Here is a 27925-nt window from a genome sequence, read left to right on the forward strand (position 1 = left end):
AATAGTAATAGAAGGAAGTGTTTATGATGTAAATGCTGACGTAATAAACATATGACCTATTTTTAAAATTTGAATTCTTAAAACACATCTTGTCAAATAGTCGTAAATAATATTTTTAACAGATAATTTTTCTACTTTAATTTATTTATTACTAAAATAATATGATCTTTCATTATTATTTTTAGCATTGGAGAATATTTTATTTTATATTGGAATCGATTTTATTGCAGTAATAAATAGAACAGTTTCCTTTTTTGTATTTTCCAACTCTTGCTGCCTTTCTTAATCTCTGTTTATCGCTTTTATCAATGCGTTTGTTCTTCATAATGTTGTAGAAAACACTGGAAATAGAGAAAGTTAAACAGATTAGTAATGTAAACAACAAACAAAAAAATCGCGTAAACAACACAAAATTTAACAAATAAATGGACATAACACAATAAACAAGTCTGCAACATAAAGAGCGATCACGACCTTGAAGCTAGGGCCTCTCCAGCCCTTCTATCTCTTCTGACACATGCTCTCGATTTACCTCCCTTTATGCACTCGAAATTACACTAATAAGCTTTATAATTAAGATTTCATTACAGGCACTTGTAGGGCCCCAAGTTTGACTTCACCCTCTCATCGGCCCTACGCGCATCCTAAATAAGTTTGGGTGTTATCCTATTGTTTCCTTATGCGAAAACAATCGAACGGATCATTGTTATGTCATCATTTTAACCTTCACCCAGCCATAACATTTCGAACTTTATTGTTACAGTACATTAAAACCAATGGAGCGAGTATAATGATGTGGTGGGTGAGGTCCTGTTTCGAAGTATTTTGCATAATTTCTTTTAATGAAAATGGTGTTGCAATTATTTAGAAATGTCTTCTGTCTGTAGTAAATTATATACGAATAAAGTAGAAGACAAAATAAAAAATGTTTTTTTTTTTCAACGGGAATCATTTTGCAAGTTCTCACTGATAATTGCATTTAAGTCTAACAAGCGTGACTCATGCGACTTCTTTAATTATATAAAAATACGGTTTAAACTAATCTAGGATGTACCATTGATAATTAGTAGCGTAATAGTATTTTTAATCCACGCCCCACCGCTGTCGCCATCTGACGAATTTAAATCGAATTAAATAAATTTATACTTACATCGATACGACTTCTTGCTCTAGACGTGGGAAAGAAGCTCGAGAGTAGGTAAATTCACATGCTAATCGTTCCAAACAATGATTTTCCGGTGCCAATAAGCCGCTACAACGTAAGTACGAAAGCATCAGGTCCTCACGAAACACGTTTTCCTCGCCAACCTCTGCTAAATATCTTTGAATAGATCTGAGCATCTCCAAACGTCGAAAGAATTCTGATCTTTTATCCGCATCCCTAGCAAAAAATCTCAAAGCTCTCCTTCGTCTTCCTGTTGGGAGGGTTCCCGGAAGTGACGTGCTAGCCACAGCCAGAGGTAACATCACCTGGCTGGCCATTAAAGGGCCAAGCACCGCCAAAAGTGCTAAAGGTATAACTACTGCCAACAGGGCTTTAGCACCTTGTTTACCTTTACCACCGCCCAAACCGAACCCTCCTCCTCCTCCTCCTCCTTTACCGCCTCCCAATATGCTAAATCCTTCACCACCTCCACCATAATTGTTACCATAACTTTGCCAAGTCGAAGCATCATTATAACCACTAGCAGATGGATAATTGTCACGATTGCCCTTACGTCTATCCTTCTGATCTACTTCGTATCCATAAGAATGGCTTCTCGTCTTGTTAAATATGTAATCAGGATAATCTATATAACAATTAATAAACATTATTCCGTGTTAAAATACATTTTATGGCCCTTTCAGCTGATACTCACCGGGGGATTCTTGATATATCAGTTTATTATTATTATCTGGAATGAATTTTCTTGCAGCTGATGTGCCATGGATGAAGATGAATAACGATGCAGATATAAAAGAGATCCTCATTTTTAGGTGTAACGACTCGAAGGTTGAGACGTAAAATAGTTTTTATGTGCTATTAAATCAGCTTTTATAAGACAAAAGAACGGCCTACACCCTTTTTACTTCAGCACGTTTAACAGTTCAATGGAGGCGATCGAACTTCTCATTCTTTCTCATCTTTCAGACATGACCCGACCGACAAACAGAGCATCTTATCACCTAATTTTCTTGTATATATGTAACTTATCAAATATAATAATTAATTTAGAATACCGGATAAATATTAATATTTCACACTATTCGTTTAACATAGACACGGTAATCAAAAAATTCACTGCACTAACTAGCTTTTCAGCTGTCTTGTGTAAGGTTTTAGACCTCTTAATTCCTGTTCCCTTAGTGCCTTAACCCTTACTCCATAACCTGAGGCCCCCTTAGTCATTATGCCTTTGCATCTGTTGCCAACTGTCTAGTAATGGCACAGCTTACCTCTATCGTTTGTAATAATCTTTTGATCACCCTGTGTATGTATAAACATACAAATTTGTTTTGCAAGAGACAGGGCATAATACAAATAAGGGACCTTTTCAAGATCCTCTAAAACCCCTCTAAAGGCGGGGCTCTATAGGGTGCACAAGACACACACTTTCCGTGTTCTCTACATTTCTATTGTCTCAAATAATTTTAAAGAGTGTACAATTTTGTATAACTGCAGGTATAATTGCTTTAACTCATGGGGCATACCTAGTCGTAGCTCTTCTTAAAGGGCCTTATCTCACGCCGATTACTAATATTGTATAATTATGAAGAAATTGGGCTTGAGGCCTCAAAAATGCTTAACACAGTCCCGAGTAGGCTTATATTTCTTTAAAATGGGCCCAAATTTAAACAAACAAAAAAAAACCACGTTAAAAGTAAGGCAACTCATACAGTATATAATAAAACATTTCACTCCCGTTTTCGTTTAATGAATACTGCTAAAGATACAGAGCGTGACTGACAGAAACAAATTATAAGGAGGCCTTTTCAGGGATTAAACTTTAGTTTTCAATATAAATTTTTAATTTATTTAATATAATTCGTCTTGTTATAAATGATTATAAATCTACTTTTATTAATTTTTGCTTAAAACATTTATAAAGATTATCTCGTAACTATGGCAACTAAATTATATTTAAACGTTTCCGATCGAAAGTCATACGCAGGGTTTTGTAGAGGTGAATATTCAGTTAGATCAGCAGAAACAAGAATTCTTTTCTCTTTTCTTTCTTTCTTTCGAGGCAATAAAATAATTCAGAAGAGGGTACTTCAGAAGTTTAGAAGTTTCTCCCCCTTCAAACGTGCTTGAAAATAACAAAACACGAAATCCCTCGAAAATCAGGATCAGATTTACGACTACACAGATAAAAAGCTACAATTTAGGGCCTTATATTTTTAAAATTTATTATTATTTGATAGAGGGGAAGAGTCTCTCTGTTACGTTATAGCTTAAGTCAATTCTTCAGCCCAGCTCATTATCTTATGAGAGAAAAAAAAAAAAAAAAAAAAGAAAATTGCCTGGGGCCCCAACAGAAAATGGTCCCCAAACCAATCTTTTATAAGAAAATATTTCCTCTTAAAAAACTCTCCCGAAGAAATATGTCTCCAGAGTCAACGCTGTACTGTACATGGGGCCTCTTAATTCAAATTCACCTGGGCCCCGTGAAGGTATAACGCTCCACTGATTGTTTTTGTTTGGTATTGTTTTTTAATTACATTTATGATCAGTGAAGTAAATTGGATTCAAGACCCATTTAAGTTACTACAGTAAAACCTGTCTATAGCGGAACCTGAATAAAAAGGAAATGTGCCTAAACGGAAAAAGGCTTTGGAACGGAGCAATTTTCTATGTTAATAAAGAACGTTCAACATGGAAATCTGTCAAACCGGTAAAATATTCGATACTGTGCGATTCCGGTTTACACAGATTTTAATGTAGGTTTTAAGCCGTCCTGTACTATACCTTTCAGAGAAATAAAGATGCATAAGAAAGTTTAAGGCAAAGTTTAAGGCATTGTGGTACATAAGGCATAGACACCTATATGTTTATAAATAAATAAAACGTGCAAAGTATATTTTTACATCAGTAGGGTTAAAAAAAAAAATGCAATTGTCCCCGTTGGTGGGACCCCAAACCAATCTTTTATAAGAAAATACTTCCCCCAAAAACTTCTTTAGAAGAAAAATATCCGAAGTCAACACTACACGTGGGGTCCCCTAATTCAAATTCGCCTGGGTAAAAATATGCTTTAAAGCATATTTCTACTCATTCGAATTTGAAGTCCCGAGTCCGGGCATTCTGATTCGGTTTTTCGGGCCTCGGACCGATCAGAGGGGGCCCCACACTTTCAAAATTACAAGAAAATTTGATAGAATATTAATAGAACCTGTATATTATTTGAATTTATAGGCATATTTTTACCTATAAATTCAAATAATATACAGGTTCTTTCCATTTTGTTTCAACTTCGATCATTGCTCTTCAACACTTCTCCATGGGATGATTCCAAGTAATTTTTCTTCTTTCCACGATATCTGTTCGAATTTTATTTTTATTTTTATTATTTTTTATTCGTCTTTTTCAAAATATCTTTATTTTTATATTTGTCCATCCATCTTATTTTCCAAAAACCCATCTTAGAAGTACAATTCTTCAATAGTTCGTATTCTTTTCTTAAGGTCAATATATCTGAGCTATTGAAGCTATTTTCTACACAAAACATTTAATAAATCTTTTCTATATGTCGATTCATTCCTTCTTTTATATAAAACTTTTCTTCTTGCCGTTTTGTGTTTCAAATTTCTTGTTATTACTCTATTTTATTCCCCCCTTTATATATATATATATATTATTATATCAATATTTTTTAGTGTCGTCCCCTTTTCCGTAAGCCTTTCTAACAATACTAAATCCCGCTGTATTATTAAGATTAAATCGTAATAATATAGATAATATTTTTCAATTTTCTCACATCCCTGCATTTAATATAATACGAGATATATATAAAATATTTAGCTATAAACTCGTAAAAATTTTTTATACCCTCTCAGATTAGGGCTCTCGAAAGCTAGCGATTCCTGGCATTCTGAATCGGTTTTTCGGGCCTCAGAAGGACCCACATTTTCAAATTTCCTTAGAAAATTTGAAAATGTGAACCTCACTAATTATTTTTACCCGAAATCTCTCCCTCCAAAGCTAGCTTTCAAAGCTAGCTGATCAAAATCGAAAATGTATTTTTAAAAGATCTGTGTTCCTGTTTTAAAACTTTATATCTCTTCTTTTTTAAAATGTAAATTATCGATATTTACATAAGTAACCATTCTTTTGTATAATAGATTAATTGACTTCATATAACCATTTGTCTTCATTTGCCTCCGCATCTTCCAATGGTACAATTGGGATTTCATCAATTATTCTTTTGTTTAATTCTTTTATTGATATTTCAATTTCTTTCTTCTTTGTTTCCAGTCCTCTGTATCGTTTACATCCATCTCTTTCTTTCCCATTTCAACGCTTTTCTGTTTCTTTCCCTCATTTTTTTTGTTACTTTATCATCAACTTCTTCGATGTGTTATTACCCATGGCTGCGTGTTTTCTTCTAGTCACGCATTTGTCAGAATTCCTCTCTTCTTGTCATCAATTCTTACCATCCCCTTTATACTTTTCTTTCTGTTTTTTTTTTTCCTTTTTTTCTATTGAGAGTTTTCTCGTCACTTTCAACAATAAATCGCTGTCTACCTTCGATTTTCTTCGCGTTTTTTACAGCTAATTAAATTTCTACTAATTAACTTATGTAGTGTTAAACATAAATAATAATTATGGCTACACCAGGGTGAAGTGACAAGACAAATAAATCTAATTTTTAGTTAGTTTTCTTGTTTCTTATCTCTAACACTTCCTATCAGTTGTTGCGATGATAACATCTTTTTCTCCTATTCTACTCTTTTGGCCAGCAAATAATTCGTCTGATGTAAGGTTTTTCTTTTGTAATCAAACATCAATTTCGTCTCCAACCAATTTTCTAAAGTTTTACTAAAAAATTTTGATTTTAATTAATTTCTTAATTATTTAACCTTTTCAACGCTCTACTTAATAAAGTCGAGTTACTCAGCTTTACTGTACTTAACCTTTCTAGCATTAAACGTACTTAACTTGATCTTTCCAATTAAATATATTTCATAAATTGACCTTTTCAACATTAATTATACTTAATAATTTGACCTGTTCAGCATTATTGTGCTTAATAAGCTTAACCTACTTAACCTCTTCAGCATTGAATATTCTTCAGCTCCTCTAATATCAAATTTACTTAACTTGACCTTTTTAGCTTTAAATACCCTCAATAACTTAACCTTTCCAGCATTAAATATACGTAACTTGACCTCTTTAGCATTAGATAACTTTAAATTAATAAGTTAACCCGTCCAGATTTAAGTACCCTTAATAACTTGACCTCTTCAGCATTAAATATCCTTAATAAATGACCCTTTAGGCAATAAATTGATCTGTTCAGCGTGACCAAATCTCCTCAGTTTTGATAAATAATTTTTTTGTTTACTATATCTCAGCATCTTTTGGGTGTATTTTACTTTCGAGATACCTGAAAAATTTATTACTGTCGTGTCCATTCATGAGAAATTTACTAGCCGCATCCATCCATCATACTCTTTCCAAGGCTATACACTCGTAAAATAAATGGATTCGAGCCTATTTTGGGAGTATATATCAATCTCCAACCACTATTGATATATGATTATGATGAACTTTTCCAACAAACTGTTCTTCATATTAAAAAATAAAAAAAAAGCTTCGATTAAATGCTAGAAAGCGCGCAAATTTCTATAAAATCTTCTGAACGTTTTTATGTGGAATATATTAAATTAACCTTTCCGTAAAATTTCTCCATTTCTATCGTTTTTAACGTAAAAAACCATAAAGACACCATTGATAAGAGCGCTTTACGATTCGTTATTAAACCCTCTGACGCAAATTTGACGTCATTTTTATCCCCGCTCATTATAAAACTGGAGAGATGACGTCGAAATGACGTAAACGGAAAGATTATGTGTTTAAATCCTAGCGAATAACCTAAACGAAAGCGAACTGCTCGTGGCGCCATCTGTTGAATATTGTCGCAAGCTTAACAATCAATATGTATAAATACAATTAAAACAATAGAAATTATTTTAAATTAATTTTAATTAAGATAAAATTTAGGAAATAACAATTAAATAATAAAATATTTTCTCTTAAAAATAATTCTAGAAGCATTTTAATGAATGATTCCATTTAAAAAAAATTTAAAAAGTTCAAAAATATAATTTCAACGTATTACCGTACGATTAAATTTAATTTAGTTTCTTTTTTATTATAATTAAATGAATAAAATGAAGGAAAAAATTAATTTACAATGATTATAAATTGAATTATATATATTTGATTGTGAGCCATCTTCAAAGAATTTAGAAAAGAGCAAAATTACTGAAAAAAGATTCTTGCAACGCATCGAAAAATCTGATCTCATTATTGGATATCGCCAAAAAGACGATTTTTCTAGGTTTTTCCTACCCCCTCCACCTATTTCTTCTTTTATTTTTGGCGTATTTGTTACGCTTGACATTTTACCGAATTCATTTTTGTTTTATTTATTTCTTTCTTTTCTCTGACGTCTTATCCGATTTTTATAGATTTATAGATTTTCCTCCCCCTCTCCCTTACTCGAGATACGTCCTTTATTAATTACGCGATAATTTCGTCCAATCCTGGTTTATCCCTCCGATGACGTCACGAAATAAGCACGCGTCATCGCTTACGTGATTAAACGTCAGCGATTTAAAATTTTCGTAAAATTCGACGTCATTATGACTAAGGCGTTTTTAAAATGGAGGAATTTTTTGCAGGTTTTTAAGCGTTTTTTTAAAACAGAAATTTTGCTATAAGAAGATAATTTAATTTTTGTAGATTTATTGCATTACGGGAGCGATAATTATGCCTGAAACCTCTGTAAAGTGACGATCTCTCTAACGTCACTGAAAAGGCCGATCCTAATTCGGGCTCTGTACAAATCAATGGTGCTAAAACCAAACCTCTGCAAAATCTAGTCATTTGCTAGTCCTATGCTTAACAATGTTGCATAACGTCACACTTGATGGTGCCATAAGGCAATATTGTATGCATTAATTTCGATTTTAAGGCCACAGGTGTTATTCTGATGTGACTATAAATACATTATTTTATAATCTAAGAGACTACTGTAAAAGGAAAGAAAACACAGTCGAACCTCCGATGACAGCCATTACCCAACAGCCGTCATTTTTCTTCACAAATCTTTTTTTTGAAATAACCCTCTAACAACAGCCATTTTTATGTCCCCGTCAGTGGCCGTCGTTCAGAGGTTTGACTACATATGATAGAAATTTCGGCCTGTATCTAGATGAAAATCCACACAGGCCTGTATCAAATTTTCTACAAATAAATTCGAAATTTTGAATTTATGCCAATGTTAAGTAATATAACAATTGCTATTGTTTCATTGCAAAAGTGACAATTTTTAATATTACAGTATTGCAATGTAAATTGGGTTTAAAGGCATTCTAGATATCACGTTTGCATACGGCACGCGATACACCCTGAGGTATGCTTCCCGGATGGGCTTTTTATTGGAAACTGGCCCCTATTTAGGTCCTACTAACGTGAAGAAATCCCGGAAAACTCCACGTGGACAGCGCGCGAACTCACGACCAAGTACTAGTATTTAACCTGTTCTATTCCACTTGTCTTCCAATTCGAAGCATACCTTAATTACGTGTCAATGGTAATCTTTTGAACCGTATTACACCACACAGGTCAGTTAACGGTTTCAGTGTATTTTCTGTTGAGAAAATTACAAATTTATTCTTTGCTCAATAAACAATTTATAACACTGTAATACATTGCTACAAATCTTCAGTTGTCTTAACCGAATTGTGAACCACCCTGAATGTAACCCGAATTGTAATTAAATTTACTTAATATATATTTTATATTAAAAAATAGAACATTTAAATATCAAAAATATGACTTTTCATAAAAATAAATAGATCAACAAGTGAATTTTTTTCATTTTAAAGTAATATTTTTATGATGAAATTACAGAACATGCAATTTCTTCTTACGAATATCAAAAACTATAAAAATCTAGAATATATCATTTTAAATTCATACATATATATTTTATTTAAATAAAAAAATAAAAATAAAAAAATACAAGTCTTAAAATTGAAACGAAGATTGAAAAATATTTTACATTTTTTAATGCAAGCGCGATATTATTTTAATATAATTTATAATTCTTACAATCTTCCAGGGGATTAAAAAACAATATATAAAAATTACTTTTTACTTCTTTTTTTTTATAACAACGACCACTGGCCGCTGTTTACAGGTGGCGGTTACTGGAGATTCGACCGTGTAAATTAAATTTCAGTAAATTTTATGTCATCCAGGAATTGCCAAAAAATTCCCTATATTCTAAGCTTAATCTGATCACTTCTATATTAAAACATTTAAAGTTCTTCAATGCTTAGCTTTACAATTAGAATATAACCCGAAAAATTCCAGCTCCTGGTATAGACAGACAGACATACCAACAGACAATTAACTTTAACTCGTTATAGTCCGTGCATCGAAAGAGTAGACATGAGTCAGCCTGAGCTGGAAGGATCTATGTCGGATGGAAGGAGACACGTGGGAGTTGAAACATTCGGCCATTTTGTTTTTTACATTTTTAAAACGTTTTTATGCTATCTTTATCATAAATAATCTAATTGTATTACTTTCTTTCTTTTACAAATTTTATTACTGTGATCCATATGTCAATTCCCACAAGTCTCCTTCCATCCCTTTCATCTGACATAGACCTTTCCAGCTCAGGCTGACTCACGTCTATTCTTTCGATGCACGGACTATAACAAGTTAAAGTTGGTATGCTGTCTGTCTGTAGAAGGAGCTGGAATTTTTCAGGTTATACCTTAACTGTGAAGCTAAATATCGAAGAAATTAAACGTTTTAATATAGAAGTGATCAGATTAAGCTCAGAATATAGAGAACTTTTTGGCAATTCCTGTGCGATTTACAAAATCATTTTAATAATTTACAGAACCACAAATCTTCCCCAAAACTTGAAAAAAAAAATCGAAATTTCGTTATATAATTTAGTAAATTTTTAAATTAACAAGTAAAATGAACAGATGTGAAATAAAGAGAAAATTTTACAGATTTTTCAATTTTTTATATTGACATAAATCCGACTTCCGAACAGATTTGAAGAAAATTTGAATTTCCTGTATATTTCGTCATACATACTGCAATATTATTTCTTGACGTCACTAAAATGGCAGCTGTTTCAATTTCTTTTTTTTATTGACATAAATCCGAATTTTGGATGGATTGAAGAAAATTTTGTTATTATATTCAGTTTATCAAAGTATGTGTCATACATTATAACCTGTTTTGATTTATGTCAATCTCTCTCGCAGGAAAGAGCAACCGCTGATGTTTTTTGTAATACGATTGTAAACTGTATGTAAAATTAAATGGAATTTTATTAATTTATGTATATTTATTCTTTATTTTATAATAATAATTTTACATTTAATAAGTAATTGTTTAAACTACAAGGGTGATTTGACTCGGTTAGAGTACGTCAATGCAACACGTGGGCATTTGTCAATGGGGATAGGATTTTCTACAGAAAACTGGCTCCTATCGGGTGTTAGGCACGTGAAGAAAGCCCGGAAATATGGGAAACTTGACCCCTATTCGGGTGTTAGACACGTGGATTTTTTCTATATGTATGGATGTTAGTATGGGTACGACTTTGTTCACCCTCTTTGAAACTTAATAACTCCTGTGCCTTTTGTCGAAAATTTCTGAAATTTTGCAAGGAGGTTTGTCTATTAGGGATATTGACGCTGTTAAATTTTGGAGGTTAAAGATCAAGGAGGTGGGAAGATAGACAGGGTCGATCGTTAAATGGCATGATCAGAAATTAAGTTTTGAAGAAGTTAAAATTATATTATAACTGTTATTGTATTGACTTAAAACTTAGATTAAAATTAATAATTAAAGAATATTCGGTTTTCACTTTTTATATTAAAATTAATCTTTTTATGGTGTTCTATACTGTAGATATACAGAAGATTCGAAAGTCATCAAACGTTTATTATACAACCACTTATATGATCAATGTGAGTGCCATTTAATTGAATGCACATAAAAATGCATTTCTCCCACTGGTAGCAAACACATATTAACATGTTCGTTATTTGTGCATGTGCATCACAAGTGCACCCCTTCAAACGTGCATTCCGTATAGAAACTCGGTCAATGGTGGGTACAGTGTGAAACCAACGAGCACTGGTCGCGAGTTCGCGCCTCACCAACGGGCTAAGATTAATGAGTTTCTCGTGTTTTCTTCACGTGTCTAAACACGTAAAGAAAATCTGGAAATAAGAGAAAATGGCCCCTATTCGGGTGTTTTAAACACGTGTAGGAAAACAGGAATTAAGGAAACTGGTCGACATTTAGCTATTATCTCTGGATTTCTTTCACGTGTCTAATAAGTGAGTAAGGGGCCAGTTTCTCTTATTTTCGAATTTTCTTCACGTATTTAAGAGAAACTGGTGTTACACGCGTGAAGAACATTTTGACACAAAATTAAAACTTAATTCCCGTTTTAAATTCATTTATAAATTATCCTCATGAGAATTTTTTAATATTTTTTATTATAATCCCGAACAATCAAAGAACTTGCTTATCCAAACAGACCCACAAAAACCCGAAAATTATACTTTAAATCACAGAATACGCTTCCGAATTTCACGATTATATAAAAAACATTATTTGGATTCAAGAAATTTATTCGATTTAGAAGAATTTCTTAAATTTAGAAACTCGTTTAAATTCTAATAAGCTTCAACACATCCAAGAAAATTCTTAAAATAGTAACCTAATTCGGATTTTAAAAATTCCTTTAAAAAATATTCCGAAATTTTTTAATATTTTTTTTTAAATATATTTTTTAGAACCGAGAAAAATTTATGACAAGGAACAGCTCTTTAGATTTCTAAAGATTTGCAGAGATATTTTATAGACTGATAGCAACATTCTGTAAATCTTAAAATTTCCAGGAGAAATTCTTCAGAAATATTTCCAGAAACGGCAAAAAAAAAAAAAAAAAAAAAAAAATTCCAGATAATCCAAGATTACAATCTTAATTATGATATATTAAACTAAATTAACCGAAAGAATTTATGGTTTTTAATAGCAACAGCTCCATTATATTTAAGATTAAAAAAACCCATCTCCTTAATTCCTACTGGATAATGATGTAATTTAATCCGATTAATCCTCTTTCTTCTTCCTTTTTTCCCCCCTTTCTTTAAGCAAGAATATTTAATAAAATCCTAGATAATTGCTGCCTTTCACCACTAGGATAACTTCCTCTTAGGAAAAGAAAGGATCTTTGATCTCTTTGTTATGTTTGATTTATATTAATGGTATTGTAAAGAGGTTAAGTTCCGAGGAAAATAATAAAAAGAAATAAAACAATTATATTCCTGTTTGCCAGGGTATTATTATTTTATTACGTTTTTTATTTTTATTTTTTTTTGTCGATAGAATTATTGTCTCGATGCAAGCAGAATATTTACTTTTTATTATAAAAATATTTTCTAAATTTTTTTTCAAGGAGGGAAAAGGAGATTTACGGACTTACGTATCGAAAAACAATTATCAGAATGATGATTATCAGAAATCTTTTTGCTTATTACTTTGTTTCTGTTATATATAACGGAGGAAAAGTATGGAAATCGTCAAAAAATGACCCTCCAGATTTTAAATGTTTGAACTCGGAGTCTATAAAATTTGCTGAAATGCTAAAAAATTCTTTTTTTCCTGTTTATATTGGTGCTAGTGTGTGTAGGGGTGCGATTTTGTTCACCCACTTTAAAGCTTAATAACTCTTTCATTTCTGAAAGTTTGCAGGGAGATTTGTGTATTAGAGGCGTGTATACCATTAAATTTTGGTGGTTAAAGGTCAACGAGGTGAGGAGATAGAGCAGGCTCACTTGTCACATCTCGAATGAAATCGGATTTAATAAAGTTTTTTTTTCTTCTTATAAATCCCATCCTTATCCTCAAAATTAAGCTTTTTGTCATTTTATAATAATTAATACTGTGATATTTAATTAAAACTTTTTATAACAGATGGCGACACACACGATTAAACTCTTGCCGGAAAAGTTATGCAACTCTTTGTTAAAAAAAATTTTCTTTTTGCTTTTTTTTTCCTTCTCTTAGCTACTGTTTGCTGAATATTTTATAAAGTAATCTTCGCGAACAATTCGTTCAGCTTGCCTCCTTTAATTATACAACGATACCATGTAATAAATACTGTCTTTAATTGATTTAATTCACTAGAATTATCAGCCACTGCCAAGTAAGTTTAACATCGTAAATGAGTTCGAATGTTTCTGTATGGTGTCTAATTGTCGAGATATCTTAATATATTCGTTTTAATTACATTTTAATATATATATATATTATAAATTTGTTAATTACAATAATCAATTCTTTAACTGACGTCGACGAATCTTTAAAATTTCATCATTAGCTTTAAATACTCTTTTTCGTTATATTAAAATCGATGTTATATTAAATTGTAATTGATTTTAATAGATTGAAAAATAATTATAAAGCTATTAATTATGTGTGACCCAGATTAATAACGTAATTGATTAATTGCCTTGTAACTGACTAAATTACCTGCAATATCCGTAAACCATGCGGTGAAGAGTAATTTAAAGGGGCAGGCGATGTTCTCCATTTTTTATTTATTTAATTTTTTAAAATTATTTCCTGTTGTTTAGAAACTTTGTATCGTTTTTATTGTGTAAATACAAAGTAAACCTGCATAAACCGGAAACGACAGTGACTGAATAATTCTTCTGGTTTGGTAGATTTCCGTCTTATTTGGATGCCGTATTGGACAGGTTTAACTGTATATATAAGGTTATTTTTTTTAAATATATTTTTTTTTAGTATCTAGTTAAAAATATTTAAAGATGTTTAGAATTCTAACAAAATAAATATAGTTAAATTTATTAAATTAAAGGGAATAATTTTAAAGAAAAAATTTCTTCTACGGATTCTAAAAAGAATCCTAACAAAATAAACGAGTTAAAGCTATTGAATTAAAGGAAATAATTTAAAGAGATTCTCTAAGAATTCTATGAAAAAGATTCTAACAAAATAAATAATTTAAAGTTATTAAATTAAAGTAAATAATTTTAAAAAGTTTTAATGATATTAAAATTTCTTTTATCTTTTTAAAAAATTTACTTGAAAATTCATTACTTTTCAACTTCTGATTGCTGTTTTTTTTTTTTTTTAATATTTTAAAAGTAAATTCGCTTTAAATATATGTTAAGACAATTTTTAAAATTTTCTTCAATAAAATTCAGAATTTTTGGGCTGCAATTCACCTATACATTCCGTCTGTCGGTCTGTCCGTTAACGGGAACAAAGTTAGATGGATGGAAAACGAGACCAGATATGGAAAGCTTGGGGCCTGAGGTCCCGATTAACTTCGGAATGGACCGGAAGTCACGTGATTTCAATCCAAAATTTTCTCAACAACGGAGTTAGATAATTGGAATGACTCGCTTGTTGCCGGGAGAAGTATGATGTACAGGGGAACAACACCACTAAAATCGAGAACAGATATGGCAGGACACGCTGATTAAATATATACGAACAATATATAAAAATATATTTTATATTTAGATATATATTTTAACTCTATTCATGAAAATATACATTATATTTATTATATGCAAATTCATAATACAATGAAACTTCGATTTAACGTCAAAATTTTGTTCTCTGAAGTATTTCAAACAATAAGAATTACGTAGTCTACACGTAAGTTTGAGTTTGGGGGGTTGAAAGTCGTGTCATATGGTGGCGAGGATGTCGTTTGCAATGCAAAATCGTACACGAATGTTGAGAATGTATGCTTAATATTTATGGGGGATATCCGTTCGTTTATTAGCGCTTTAAGACGGTGATACGCTATTTGGGAGAGCTATATCGAGATTTTATACTATTTATAGTTATATTATGATATAATATTATATTATTAATACGTAGCACGTCCAAATATTAAGTTTTGTTGGTTAAAAAGGAACAGAAACTTTCAGCTTATTGTCGTAGGAAAATACGTAGTTGCAGCTATTTTTCAATATATTTATCTTTGAGGTTCAGTCATTTGTCATAGAGACAGATAAGTTTTTGCATACCTTCGTATAGAAGTCTCCTTTCAGCCTCTTTTCAACTTTTTCAAATGCAAAAACAGGTGGAAGTTGACATGTATTAGACGGGACTATATGGCAGGTGTTCAAAGATTTCCTGCTTGATTTTTTTTTAATCAATTCCTCTGTGCAGCGGGTGGATTGAAACGGATTGGTGGTAGAAGGCAACGCAATACATTGTCGATCTGTTAAGGGAAGATGCCTCCCGGAAAGACTTTTGTGGGAAATTGGTACCTATTTAGGTTCTAGGCACGCGAAAAAAACCCGGATTATGGGAAGCTGGCCCATATTTGGGCGAAGAAACATGGAAAACTCCACACAGTCGACTTATTAGTCAGGCTCGAACCCACGGCCAACTACCGTGTTCAGTGGTTTTTATCCATTCAGTGGCGGGTTGCTGCGGGAGGACTAACGGTGCATTATCCTGAAGTAAAAATAATCCAGAGGTCAGGAGGTCACGTTTGTTTTGTTTCCAACAGTTTGCCGTAATTCTTTCGGAACATAACAATAACTTTCGTCGTTTATTGTTGCTCCATAGCAACGAACAACCATACAAGGTGGGTCTGTAAGTTGGTCGGAGACCTCTTTGACGAGGATTTGCAAAAGCTTTGACAAATGACCGAATTTCAAAGGTGAATATGTTGAAAAATAGCCGTAACTATTATTTTCCTATAACAATAAAGGCAAGTTCACAGAAAGTAAGTTTCTATTCCTTTCTAGCCAATCGAAACTCAATTCCTGCACGTCCCTCGTATAAGAATTTATATAATAATCTATTATATAAATCCCATTTTTATAAATCCCTACTGTATTTTTTAAAATTCTGTATAAATCTTCTGCATTTTGTATATACTTTCCCCAGATAAGCCAGGATTTCCCATACGTCAATACAGATTGATTGATTATATAAATCCCATATAAAAATATATTTACTATAATTCTTTTTTATAATTTATTAAAATATACTTAAAGTTCTAACTATTCTAAACATAATTTTTAAAATATTTAAATATTTTTTTTTTCAAAATTTTGCTTATTTTTAATATTTTCTGCTTGATTTCAGGCTTCAGGAAACGTATTAACAGGATCTGAAAGAATTTCGAAAGAGATTTTTGTGAAAATGTTCAATATTTGTAGAGAAACAATTTTTAAAGCATTTTTTTAAAGAATTTTACAATTTTTACAAGATATTTTGAGCTTTTTACAAAGCATTTTACAAGGGAAATTCCCGAAAAACCATTCAAACTTCCACCATCTTTTAAACAAAATAACCTTGCAAATTATTGTAAATCTATTTGTTAAACCAATTTGTAATGAATGAAGTGTTTAATTCCATTGAATTTAAAGAATCGGAATGGCTTAATGAGCGATAATTAAATTAAACTTAATTACAAAATGTCATAATGCTTCACACTTAATTTAAATGGCTCGAATTAATCTTCGTCTACTTGTAGAAAAAATATATATAATAATTTTTTAATGCTTGTATTAAGACATTCTTTCATTTTTAATTGAAAGTTTACGAAAATATTTCATGACTTTAGCCGTAATTTAACAAATTTATCGCGTTTAATTTACTGTACACGCGATTTTGTGATGCGATTATGAAATCGGCTGATTAAGTGCGAAGTAATGACTTGTATCAATTTCCTCGATTGTCGCTAGAGCGTGTTTTGGCGCTGTTGTCGTCACGACTATACGCCGTTATTCACAACGGTTGCTAGACGACTGGAATCGAAACTAAGTTTTGCTCTTTTTTTTATTATTTTAAGTCGAGAATTTAAAAAGTAAAATGCAAAAATATAGTTAAAAAATAAAGTTTTAGAAGATAAAAAATGAATTTTTTTAAAGAAAATTCGTATGTAAATTTTTATAAAAAATAATCAAAACGTTTCAAAAAATTCGAAGAAGTAAAAATAATTTTTTTTAATAAAAAAATTTAAAGTAAATATTTTAAAAATTTCAATTTTAAATAGTTTATTTGCATTGCTAAAAATATAAGTTTCTATATTAAAATATTTCTTTAGGTTCTATTTATTATACTGAGCTACTGCTACTACCTTCAGATACCACACACACATGTATATATATATATATATATATATATATAGACTAGAAATTAACTAAACTAATAAGATAAATACATTAAAAAATGCAACAAACGAGTTGCGTAACTTTCCCGGCAATAAAGTTAAACTTGCGTGTGGCTCCATCTGTTATAAGTTTTACTTTATAAACTTTTTATATTATTAATTATTATAAACGGCAGAAAGCTTAAGGGTAGAGACGAGTTTTATTTAAAAATTTTTAAATGCTAATAACCAGTGAAATCTTCGTTAAGTCCGATCCCACTCGAGATGTGATACGTGACCCCGTCTATCTCCTCACCCCGTTGACCTTTAACCACCAAAATTTAACGGTATACACGTCTCTAATATACAAACATCTCTGCAGAATTTCAGAAATTTTCGACAAAACATGAAGGAGTTATTAAGCTTTAAAGTGGGTGAACAAAATTGTACCCCTTAAACACACTAACACCCATAAAAACAGGACAAAAAAAAAAACACAAAAAAAACCCGAATTTGTTCGCACTCTGGACGTTTGAATATCGAAACATTTAAAAATGGGGGAGGAATCCCTCGCCATACTTTCCCTCGAAATAAAAAAAATTAAAACATTATACTCCTAGTTAATATATCTTACAACATTAATATTGTTACTATGGTAGCATTTAAATATTTAACAAGAAAATATCAAAATGGAATCTCAAGATTTGCATTACTGTTCTAATGACACGAAAGAAACTCATGCTAACAAAGCCTATTACATATTTTATTATTACTAAAGTAGTTTGCGTGAAGTATGACAGTCACGTTTAATACATAAAAAAAAAAAAAAAATTGGCGCTAAGGGAGCGTATGAAAAACTTTTAATGGCACTTACACGATTGATAACGTTATTAGGGGGAATGTAAAGAAAAATGGTTACTCGAAACATTAATAAATATGTTTTATGATTGTTACTGTAAAGGAACGTGTCGTTAATAATTATTTAGAAAGTGAAATGTCAACTTCGTGACGAATCTATAAAGCAGCTGAAGTAAAATTTCCAATTTATTGTCAAGCTACTTAGAGGTGCAGAGGGGCCCAAGCTGCTTATCTTTGAGACCTCTTACATATTAAAAATTAAGAAAAACATTACTAAAAAAACTGTATTTTATATTTGAAAATAATAAAACTTGTGGAGAATAACATTTCTACCCCATTGTTAGTTGAAATTTGTAAGGAAATGTTAATAGCCTGGCTGGCTCCCAGGCCTGCAAGGAAGATGAAAAGCCTTATGTTTAAGCGAATTCGTTCAAATTTTTGTAAGTAATAATACAAAATTTAAAAAATTAGACACAATAAATTATGAAAATTGTTAGATTTTAACTTATCTGATAAATCTCTATAAGTGCTACCTACCCATAGAGTGTGCTAGTCAACCATAGAGAATGCTAACCATCCATGGAGAGTGCTGGCTTCCCATAGAGAGTGCTAGCTATTCATGGAGAGCATTTGCCACCTATAGAAAGTGCTAACCACCCATAAAGAATGCTAGCCACCCATATTCCTGACACATCTTTATCCTCTACGGGTGGCTAGAGCCACCCGTAGAGGGTAAAGATGTGTCAGGATTCCTTCGAATTCTGAATGTATGTGATGAAGCTCAACGTAAGGCCTATAGAGGAAGCTTCACTTTTATTTTTGTTCCGTAAAGCACTACAGAAGTCAAAGGTCAAAGATAATTCTCACGAGATGCCGAATTATATCTAAATATTGTGTTAACAGTTTTAAAATTTATCTGTTATAAGTACAAATATATTGATATATTCTTCTACACACAACTGTTACTATAATAGCACACGCAGTACAGTCATAAACAATTGATAAAAGAAAAAAAATATTCCCAAATTAAGGCTATTGAAAATAATCATTTGAACTTTTACCTTTCTTTTCAATGTACAATAAATTTCTTAAAATTGAGTTGTCATTGTTAAACAAGAAACAGAAATATCCCAGATAAAAATTAGAATAAATCACATACAAAACATGTAACATGGGAACAATTTATTATCCGATATCTACACTCGCGAGACTCGTTCTTATGTTAACCGATGGGTTTACACTGAATACTTTTTTCTGAGCTTACAAAGCATTGTTCCGCGCCTAGTTTCTTCCAATATTTATTTTATTTTATTACTGGTGCATTACACGAGAATTAACTATTATCTATTATACGAGAATTGTCTATTTTTGTTCGAGTTTTTATTGTTATTGTACGACGATAATTGTCTATTTTTGTTCGAGTTTTTATTGTTATTGTACGACGATTCATTTATTGTATAATAATAATAATATTATTATTATACAATAAATGTAATCAAAGTAAATAATAATAATATTATTATTATTTACTTTGATTTTTTTAATTATTGCATGAGCATTGCCTATTTTTATTTGAATTTTTTAATTATTACGCGAGAACTCTCTCTTTTTGTTTGGGTTTTATAAAATTATTGCACGAAAATCACCCATTTTTCCTTGAATTTTTCAAGAAATTATTGCACGAAAATCACCCATTTTTCCTTAAATTTTTCAAGAAATTATTGCACGAAAATTACCTATTTTGCTTGAATTTTTAAAATTTACCAACTTTTGCCTAATTTTTCTTTTTACTTCATTTACAATTTGTTTTTTTCCCCCTTTATACATTTGCCTATTACAGAAAGAAGAATGACAGGAAGGAAACACTCAATTTGGCTTTTTTTATTATTTAATTATTACTATTGTTATTTTATTTTATATTAAACGAGACTGAAAGTGACTCTTATACAGTTTGCTGTTCATACACTAGAATCGAGGAAGATAAACACAACGTAATTTACTAATCTAGTGTACAAGAATGTAACGGATCAATAAGAATACACTAGTTACTGTGTAAAGAACACCAGCTGTAGTGTTAAGTTCTGTAGTGTGGAAATTAATGATAATGACGTATAAAAGTAGTTTTGTGGCATTCTCCCTGTTAAAAAAATAAAAAAAAATATATAAAAAATATGTTGTCGTTCTATTGGAGATTGTACAGATGACACGCTCATTTTTTCTCCTCTTATTGTTAGCTACAGTAACCTTGTTATCTCTTGTATATTGTTTAGTCGGGGTATTTTTTTACCCCTCTAAATTATTATTATTTTTAGATTTTTAACAATAATAATCCTGCTTTATCTTATATCTATTTTTTTACTTTGTTCCCATATTGTTTAAAATAAAAATAAAAGGAAGTTAAGTAATTTAAGATAGTAAAACCGTGACGAAAATGCATTATCTAGAGTTATTTTTTGTTTTTTTACGCTTAGAAACGTGTTAAGATCGTTATAAAAGGGTTAGAAACTCGCTTATTTATGAAATTTATTTAAAATCGAATTTTATAACGGTTAGTAACCTCTTTAAACGAGTTTATTTCAACCCTATTTAATGAATACAACCTCGTTTTAGTGAATTACGAGCAGAGTTATTTATTCCTTTAATTTTGTATGTTGAACATGACCTCGTTTTAGTGAATTATTCCCATATATTTCATTATTATTCGCTTTAGTTCGAATATTTATCGTGTTATAATGAATTATATACACTAAAGTCGTTATAGTGAATTATATTTAGGGCCCTTAGGTAAGTTATAACAAACATTTTGATGTTATTTTACTAAGAAGCAATTTATTACTACTCATTTCGTTATAAATATATTTTTAATATTAATTATAACGAGAAAATATCTTGATATTTTCAAGGTTCAATATGGAGAAGGTTAAGGATTAATGCTCTCTACCTGACAAAATTTTAACATAATAAATTATAAAAATAAAAATTAATTATCTCTAAAAAGAAAAGCCATCAATTTAACTCCTTGAATAATAATAAATTATTGTTATTAAACAGTAATTTATTATTAAAAAAAACATTTACTTTATAATAAATTAGCAAAGTTAATTTTACTAATTTAGGGATTACAGGGGGGGAAATATATTAGTTATTTATTACAGATAAAAGTAAAACCTGTAAACAACGGACATTGACGGGAATATTTAAATAAAACGGCCGTCGTTTAGTAATAATGGAAGTTTCAACAATGGAAGTGTTAAGAATGGAAGTGTTACGTAACAATGGAAATGTTAAGAGCCCAAACGGTTAAGAGTTGAAAGTTGAAATTTGGTACATAGTTACGGTACGTCACAAAACGCACACTAAGAAGGAATTTTTTCGAAATTTCTCCCCACGGGGAGAGGGACAGGATTAAGGCTTAACACTTCCATCAACAATGAAAGTGTTACGTAACAATAAAAGTGTTAAGAGAAAGCGACGTGCAAGACGCAGATGGAGAAAAAACGGGCGCTAGAGAAAAAAAAAAGAGTTAATATGTTAGAACATATTCTATTTTCAAATTTAAACAGATTAGTTCGGTTTTTCTCGACTTTTTCTTCTTTAGAACATTCGATGAAAATCGAACGATATAATGAGAAGACGTCGTGAAAATCGAACAATATTACAATATTCGATTTTCAAATTCGATCTTTCTTTAGAAATACTTAGTTTGTTGATGAAATTACTCTCTTTCTTTTGTGACTATAACGTAATAATCTTAATCTTCGCTATCGTTACTTTTGCCCGAGCAACGCCAGGCCTACCTGCTAGTAATTATATAACTTAAAGCAAATGACTTTTTTTTTAGTAAATTTTATTATAATTTAAGTAGAAAGATTAACTTCTAATCTTCTTAATACCTTACAAAATCAACTTTAATTCTTTATAATAGTTTATAATAACGTAAAAAAATATAATAAAACGTTAATTTTATAACAAAATCTAATAATGTTGCAAACATTTACAGACATTAAGTCTGTTTGTCTGCCCGTATCATTCACTAAATATCTCAAATATCGTTCGAGATAGAGGTTTAAAATTTCTACAGTTATTTTTAAATGGCGAAATATAAACAAGAAATCCGTATCGAATTTTAATTTATATTTTTAATATTAAAGAACTTAAATTTATTTATTTATTTTTTAATTGCATGTTATTGAAATTTGCTAGAAAGCAATTAGCTGCTATGACTTGTTTTTATTCTGTTACTGAAATAATATTGATAAAAACCGCGAGAAACTTGAAAGTAGATATGATAGAACATTATATTACTTAATTAAATCTTAACTAAAGTAGGAGAAGGAGAAGAAAAAAAAGAAAAAAAAGGAAAAAAACTTACACGACAGAGGCAATTTCGTAGTGATTTATCAAAAGAAGAGAGAAATAAATCAACTTGTCAATAAAAATGGCGCAGCTGTCTTGATTGACATAGTCCAATTCTTATTCTATAAAACAAATTAGTTCAGTTGTTTTCTTAAAGTAATCTCAACACGAGATTTTTATTAAAGAAAACAAAAATTTAACAGGAACTTCTTCCTTCCCCCTCCATATGTATTTTTTTTCCTGGAGGATACAGTATAAAACTATAAGGAAACTAAAATAGAATTTAATCAGTATGTTGCATAACACCGGTATAAGGTTTTTTAGAAAATTGAGATTTCACTTCTTCAAGATTACATTTATTACAGTATTTTTTTTTTTAACGAATTAAATTTGTTTTGGGATGAAAATTTGTTGCAGAGAAATTAATAACTTTAATATAATTAAAAATAAATGATAATAAGGAGTTGTTATTAATGTTAATCTGCTTTCGTATCGGTGGCAAATAAGGCATTTTAATTACAGTTAAAGTTAGGTTGCAACAGTGATTACGGATAACGTTGATTATTATAGTTTACAATAATTGATTATATAATTAATTATAATTAAGATTTTAAAACTGGGATTTATTATTGCTTGTAATTATAATTGTGTATCGATTGTATAATGAGTTTTTTCTCTTTAATTATTATTAATGAATTTAATCTATTCTGGAATTATAAAGATCTGAATGCATTAAAACAATTTCTAGATACATGAAAGATTAGCACACACATACAAAGTACACATATATACATATTATATATAAAAGTAACGCTAATCATGTATGATAATGCATATATTAACATTATATACAGCATACCTATATCAATACAGATCTCTAATAACATCCACCTCCACACATCGCCTATTTTTTCAGGAATTTTTTATATTTTTTTTAACAAAAATGCTTACAAAATAACATCCAAACAACGGCCATTTTTATGTTCCTGTTAGTGGCCGCCTTAGGGCAAAATATGCATAATAGCGATTTTGTATAGCATCACTATCATGTATATTTTGCCCTAAGGTAGCCATTGACAGCAAAATAATATATATATATATACGGTGCCACCTGTGGCTCTTCTCTTCTACACCCATACTGTAGCTCCTCTACCTTTTATATATACATGTATCTAGCTACCTTGGTTTTATATATATATATATATACATACATACTAAAATATAAATTATATAAATCTATCAAAAACATCTGCATATATTTTCTTATACGTTAACCTATATAATAAATATAGTCTACACCTGTGTTTATTTATTATAAAGTTACTTTTGAGTAAAGAACCGCTTCAACTTCCGATGACATACAGAAATTGTACTGCATGTATGCATGTATGTACTGTACTGTACTGTACTTATGTGTAAAGTTTAAAAGTTTAGATAAAGATTTAATTGATAAAACAGATTACACAAGACACTACAAAAATAAATTTTGTAATACGTTTTGCTACTTTTTTCAATTACACGAAAAATTATTTATTTATTTATTACCAGTTTGAAAAATGATTTTCTTAAATATAATTTGCATGGAAAAGAAATATTTCTTTCAAGTAAATTAATGTCTCGGACTTATAAAATAATTAGAATTGTATTTTTCATTAAACACATAATTAATTAAACATTTTAAATGATTTCTCTAACAAATACATAAAGAAAAAAACTCTCAAATTCATTTTTACTAATTATTTTTTTGTGAAGAAAATTTGCGTATTAAGTGTATAACTTAATATATGTATATATATATAATTTTTTCTAATAAGTGAAAATAATTGTTTAGCATTTATCTAAATTCATTTTTTAAAAGAAAAATTTGCCTAACATTAAATATAAAAATAATTGTTATTTGTGTAATTAACAAGAGACATTAAAGAAAAGGTTACATATTCCAAACTGTTCTCTTTAAATTATAAATAATTATCTTGCAAACTCAGATCATTCAGCTTGTGATTAAGAGAAAAAAAATTTACTCACTTTAATTAATTAGAAACAGGATGAATAATTAAATTTGTCTTTTATAATTAAGAAAACCGCGATCCGCAATTTTTATTTTAAATAATTAAATTGTATACAAATAATTTTTTGCCATATAAATTTCTCTATACATACATACAAAGTTTCCTCTTTTTTACATAAAAATTTAACTTTTTTTTTCAAATAAATTATTTTAAAACTTGGCATAAATATTCTTTGACACCTAAAAAAATACCGTAAAGGTCCTCACACCCAAATATCCCTAAAGCCCACCTCCACTTAACGGCTGCAATTTGAAAAAAAAATCGTAGACCCATAAATTACCAGTCTGTCAGTCTGTCTGTCCTTCCTTAATCTCGAGAATGCAATTAGATCAAAATCGAGATCACGTATGGAAAGTTTAGGGGCAGGAGACCCCCTGATTAACTATAGACAATTAAAATTTCTCCCCAGAACGGTGTTACATAGATGTTGTTATCAGGAAAAGTATGATATACAGGGGAAAGACAATACAAATTTGAGATCGAGAGCATATATTTTAAATTAAATAAATTAAAAAACTATAATTAAAAAAAATTCAGCCTGGCATTGTGACGATGTTACAACAATGTTTGCTCGTTTATTTTTCTTGTTGTTTTAGAATTTAGATTTACATAGAGAAGTTCGCGTGTTTTGACATCTAGATAATAAAAAAAACATATATATAAATTCAAAAATGGATACATATCTGTATCATAAATAATATATTGTCGTGTAATATAATAAAAATTGAAAAACTTAAAAACAACAATATAAATGTATATACAGGATACAGGTAACTGAACTTTCGTGAAGTGATGTACACGTGTGTATATAGGCTATATATATATACAAATTTCTTTATTGTAGAGGAAAAATTCGGTTGCCTAAAATTGCATCAAAAACAATAACAAAATTCTAATATTTATATAAAAAGATTGATGAAAAAAAAATAAATTTAAAGGCAAAAGTTTAAGAAATTTTCATTAAATTTTTGTTAAACTCGCTTAAAAAATCGATATTAAGTTAATTTTTTCCCCTTATTCTTTATTATTAATCTTCAAAAGTTGTAAAGGAGTTTAGTAGTAATTATTATATCCTGTCTGTTTCAAACAGCAACAATATTAGATTTATAAGTCTTTTTTTCTTCCTCGTCTTTCTTCTTTTTTACTTAAGAAAATTAAAATCTATAGCCTATAGATGAAATATATATATATATATAATATATATTATATATATTTTTCTTTATTTATTTTTTAATTCGATATAGATATATAATAAATATATATACTTTTTTCTCGTGTGATTAATCCTGTTTTCTAACTTTCATTTCCAGGCGCTTACTGATAAAAGATTATTTGAGAAATGTTTTAAAGAAATATTGTTCAATTTAAGAATTTCAGATGAACAATTTTCTTCTAATTAATAATATATTTAAACCTCAATTTACTGCCGTCATTTATTCACGTCTGAAATTATCATTTAAGTCGAGCGGTATAGCGCTATATCGAAGTACTTCGAACAATTTGAATTGTAATATTGTAGTGATGAGATATATACACAAATTTGAGTTGAAAGGTTCGAAAATAGGGTGATTTGATGGCGACAACGCGGTTTAAAATGCAAAATTGTATCGAAGGGTTCTGGGCGGATTAAGACTTTTAGAGGCCTCAAAATGCTTTATACTGTGTATATAATTCAAAATATAAAAATAATAAAAGATAAAATACATTTTTGATACACTTAAAAATTTAAAAAAGCGTTTTATAAGCTACAAATATATAGTATTTTTTCATTTATTGTGGGGGTCCCTTCTTATGGACCCCGTTTTAGCCTCACCATTTGCAGTTTTGCACCATATGCAGTGAAGTGTCTTCATGGGGCGTAGCTTCATGGGGTCCAGGCAAATTAGAGGAGCACGTACAGTGTTGACTTCAGAAATTTTTCTTTGAGGGAAATATTTTTTTGTATAAGATTGGTTTGGGGCCCTTTGTTGGTGGGTTCCCAGGCAATTTTCTTTTTTGACCGTAGAATAACGCGCCACTGACCACACGGTAGATCAGGCAATGAAAGATTTCTGTGGTCCTAAAGGTCCTAAGGGAGTGTTCATTTTGTTTAATGGTTGAAAAGGTTCTTTAATATTTACGAGTACAAACTCTTTAACATCGCTATAGCGTTCTTCGTACATACCCTCACATATGCACAGACTTTATAAAAAGCACGTATATATATATATAAAAATATATATATTTATAAAAGATATATAAATGAATGTATATACAATCCCTATATATACTTTAAAAAAATATTTATTTCAATACATAAATATTTCCTGATCTATATATTTTCATGAAAACAAATTTATTTCCTTTTAACAGAAATATACAGATATATTTATTCCCTACAAAGAATATTTCTTTTTAAATGGATAAATATATATATATATATTTTTTTTTTTTTGAAGAAGCGATTGAACTTTTATACATAATGCATTTATTAGCTACCTTTAAAAAAATTATATTATAAATAATTGACATAACATTAAAATATTCGTTGGGAATGAATATTAAACATATTTTACATTTATAATAATAAATAAACCGCTTAGAGGTAGGGGGAAAAATGAATAAAATATGTACACGTAAATAATATAAATAAATAAAAACAAATGTAAAATTCTTAACTTTTAAGGAATAAAAAAAATTCCACAGAGTTTAATTTGCTAATATTTAATGTATAAATAAATTAAACTGCTTAAATTTTTTAAAAAAAAAGTATAACAAAAATCATTTTAAACGAGCAATTTACCGGGGCTGCAATTTTTAGTAATGTTTAATTTAATTTAAAAAATCACGTAACTTCCGCCGGAAGTTCGTATATAATTAATCGAGACCTCTGACCTCCAAGTATTTTCATATCTGGTCTCGAGTTTATTATCTCTAAATCCATTCTCGAGATTAACGAAAAACGAACGGACAGACAAGCAGTGAGAATGTACAGAAAATTGCAGGCGAATCTACTAATTAAAAATCTACATTCTATAAGATAAAATACGCTTAATTGAGAAGATTTTTGGCTTTCATTCTTATCTATAATAACAATAATTCGAGTTCTGATAATCTTAATAATAAGCTAATAATTGGAAATAAAAGTCGTTATTATATTGAAATGATTAGAATCAAGGAAGGTTTAATTTCGTTTCGGGACAACAAACTGTTTCAAGACGAATCCAATTATGTTAAGTAGAAATTTATTTA

At 29.8% G+C, this 27925-nt stretch overlaps 1 protein-coding gene across 1 annotated transcript in view; it reads right to left on the reverse strand.

The window, feature by feature from the left end:
- Positions 1–199: 199 nt before the first annotated feature.
- LOC136987476 (uncharacterized) overlaps positions 200–27925 on the reverse strand; it is a 35788-nt gene continuing 8062 nt past the window's right edge. Inside the window, exons 2-5 of the mRNA XM_067285210.1 lie at positions 22642–22747; positions 1860–2166; positions 1151–1790; positions 200–341 (exon numbers count right to left, since the gene is read on the reverse strand). Of these exons, the coding sequence (XP_067141311.1) occupies positions 200–341; positions 1151–1790; positions 1860–1971 (894 nt within the window). The 5' untranslated portion in view covers positions 1972–2166; positions 22642–22747. The remainder of the gene's footprint in view (positions 342–1150; positions 1791–1859; positions 2167–22641; positions 22748–27925) is intronic.

The sequence above is a fragment of the Centruroides vittatus genome, unplaced genomic scaffold (genome assembly GCF_030686945.1).
Source record: "Centruroides vittatus isolate TY-2023 unplaced genomic scaffold, ASM3068694v2 scaffold_211, whole genome shotgun sequence".
NCBI lineage: Eukaryota > Metazoa > Arthropoda > Arachnida > Scorpiones > Buthidae > Centruroides > Centruroides vittatus.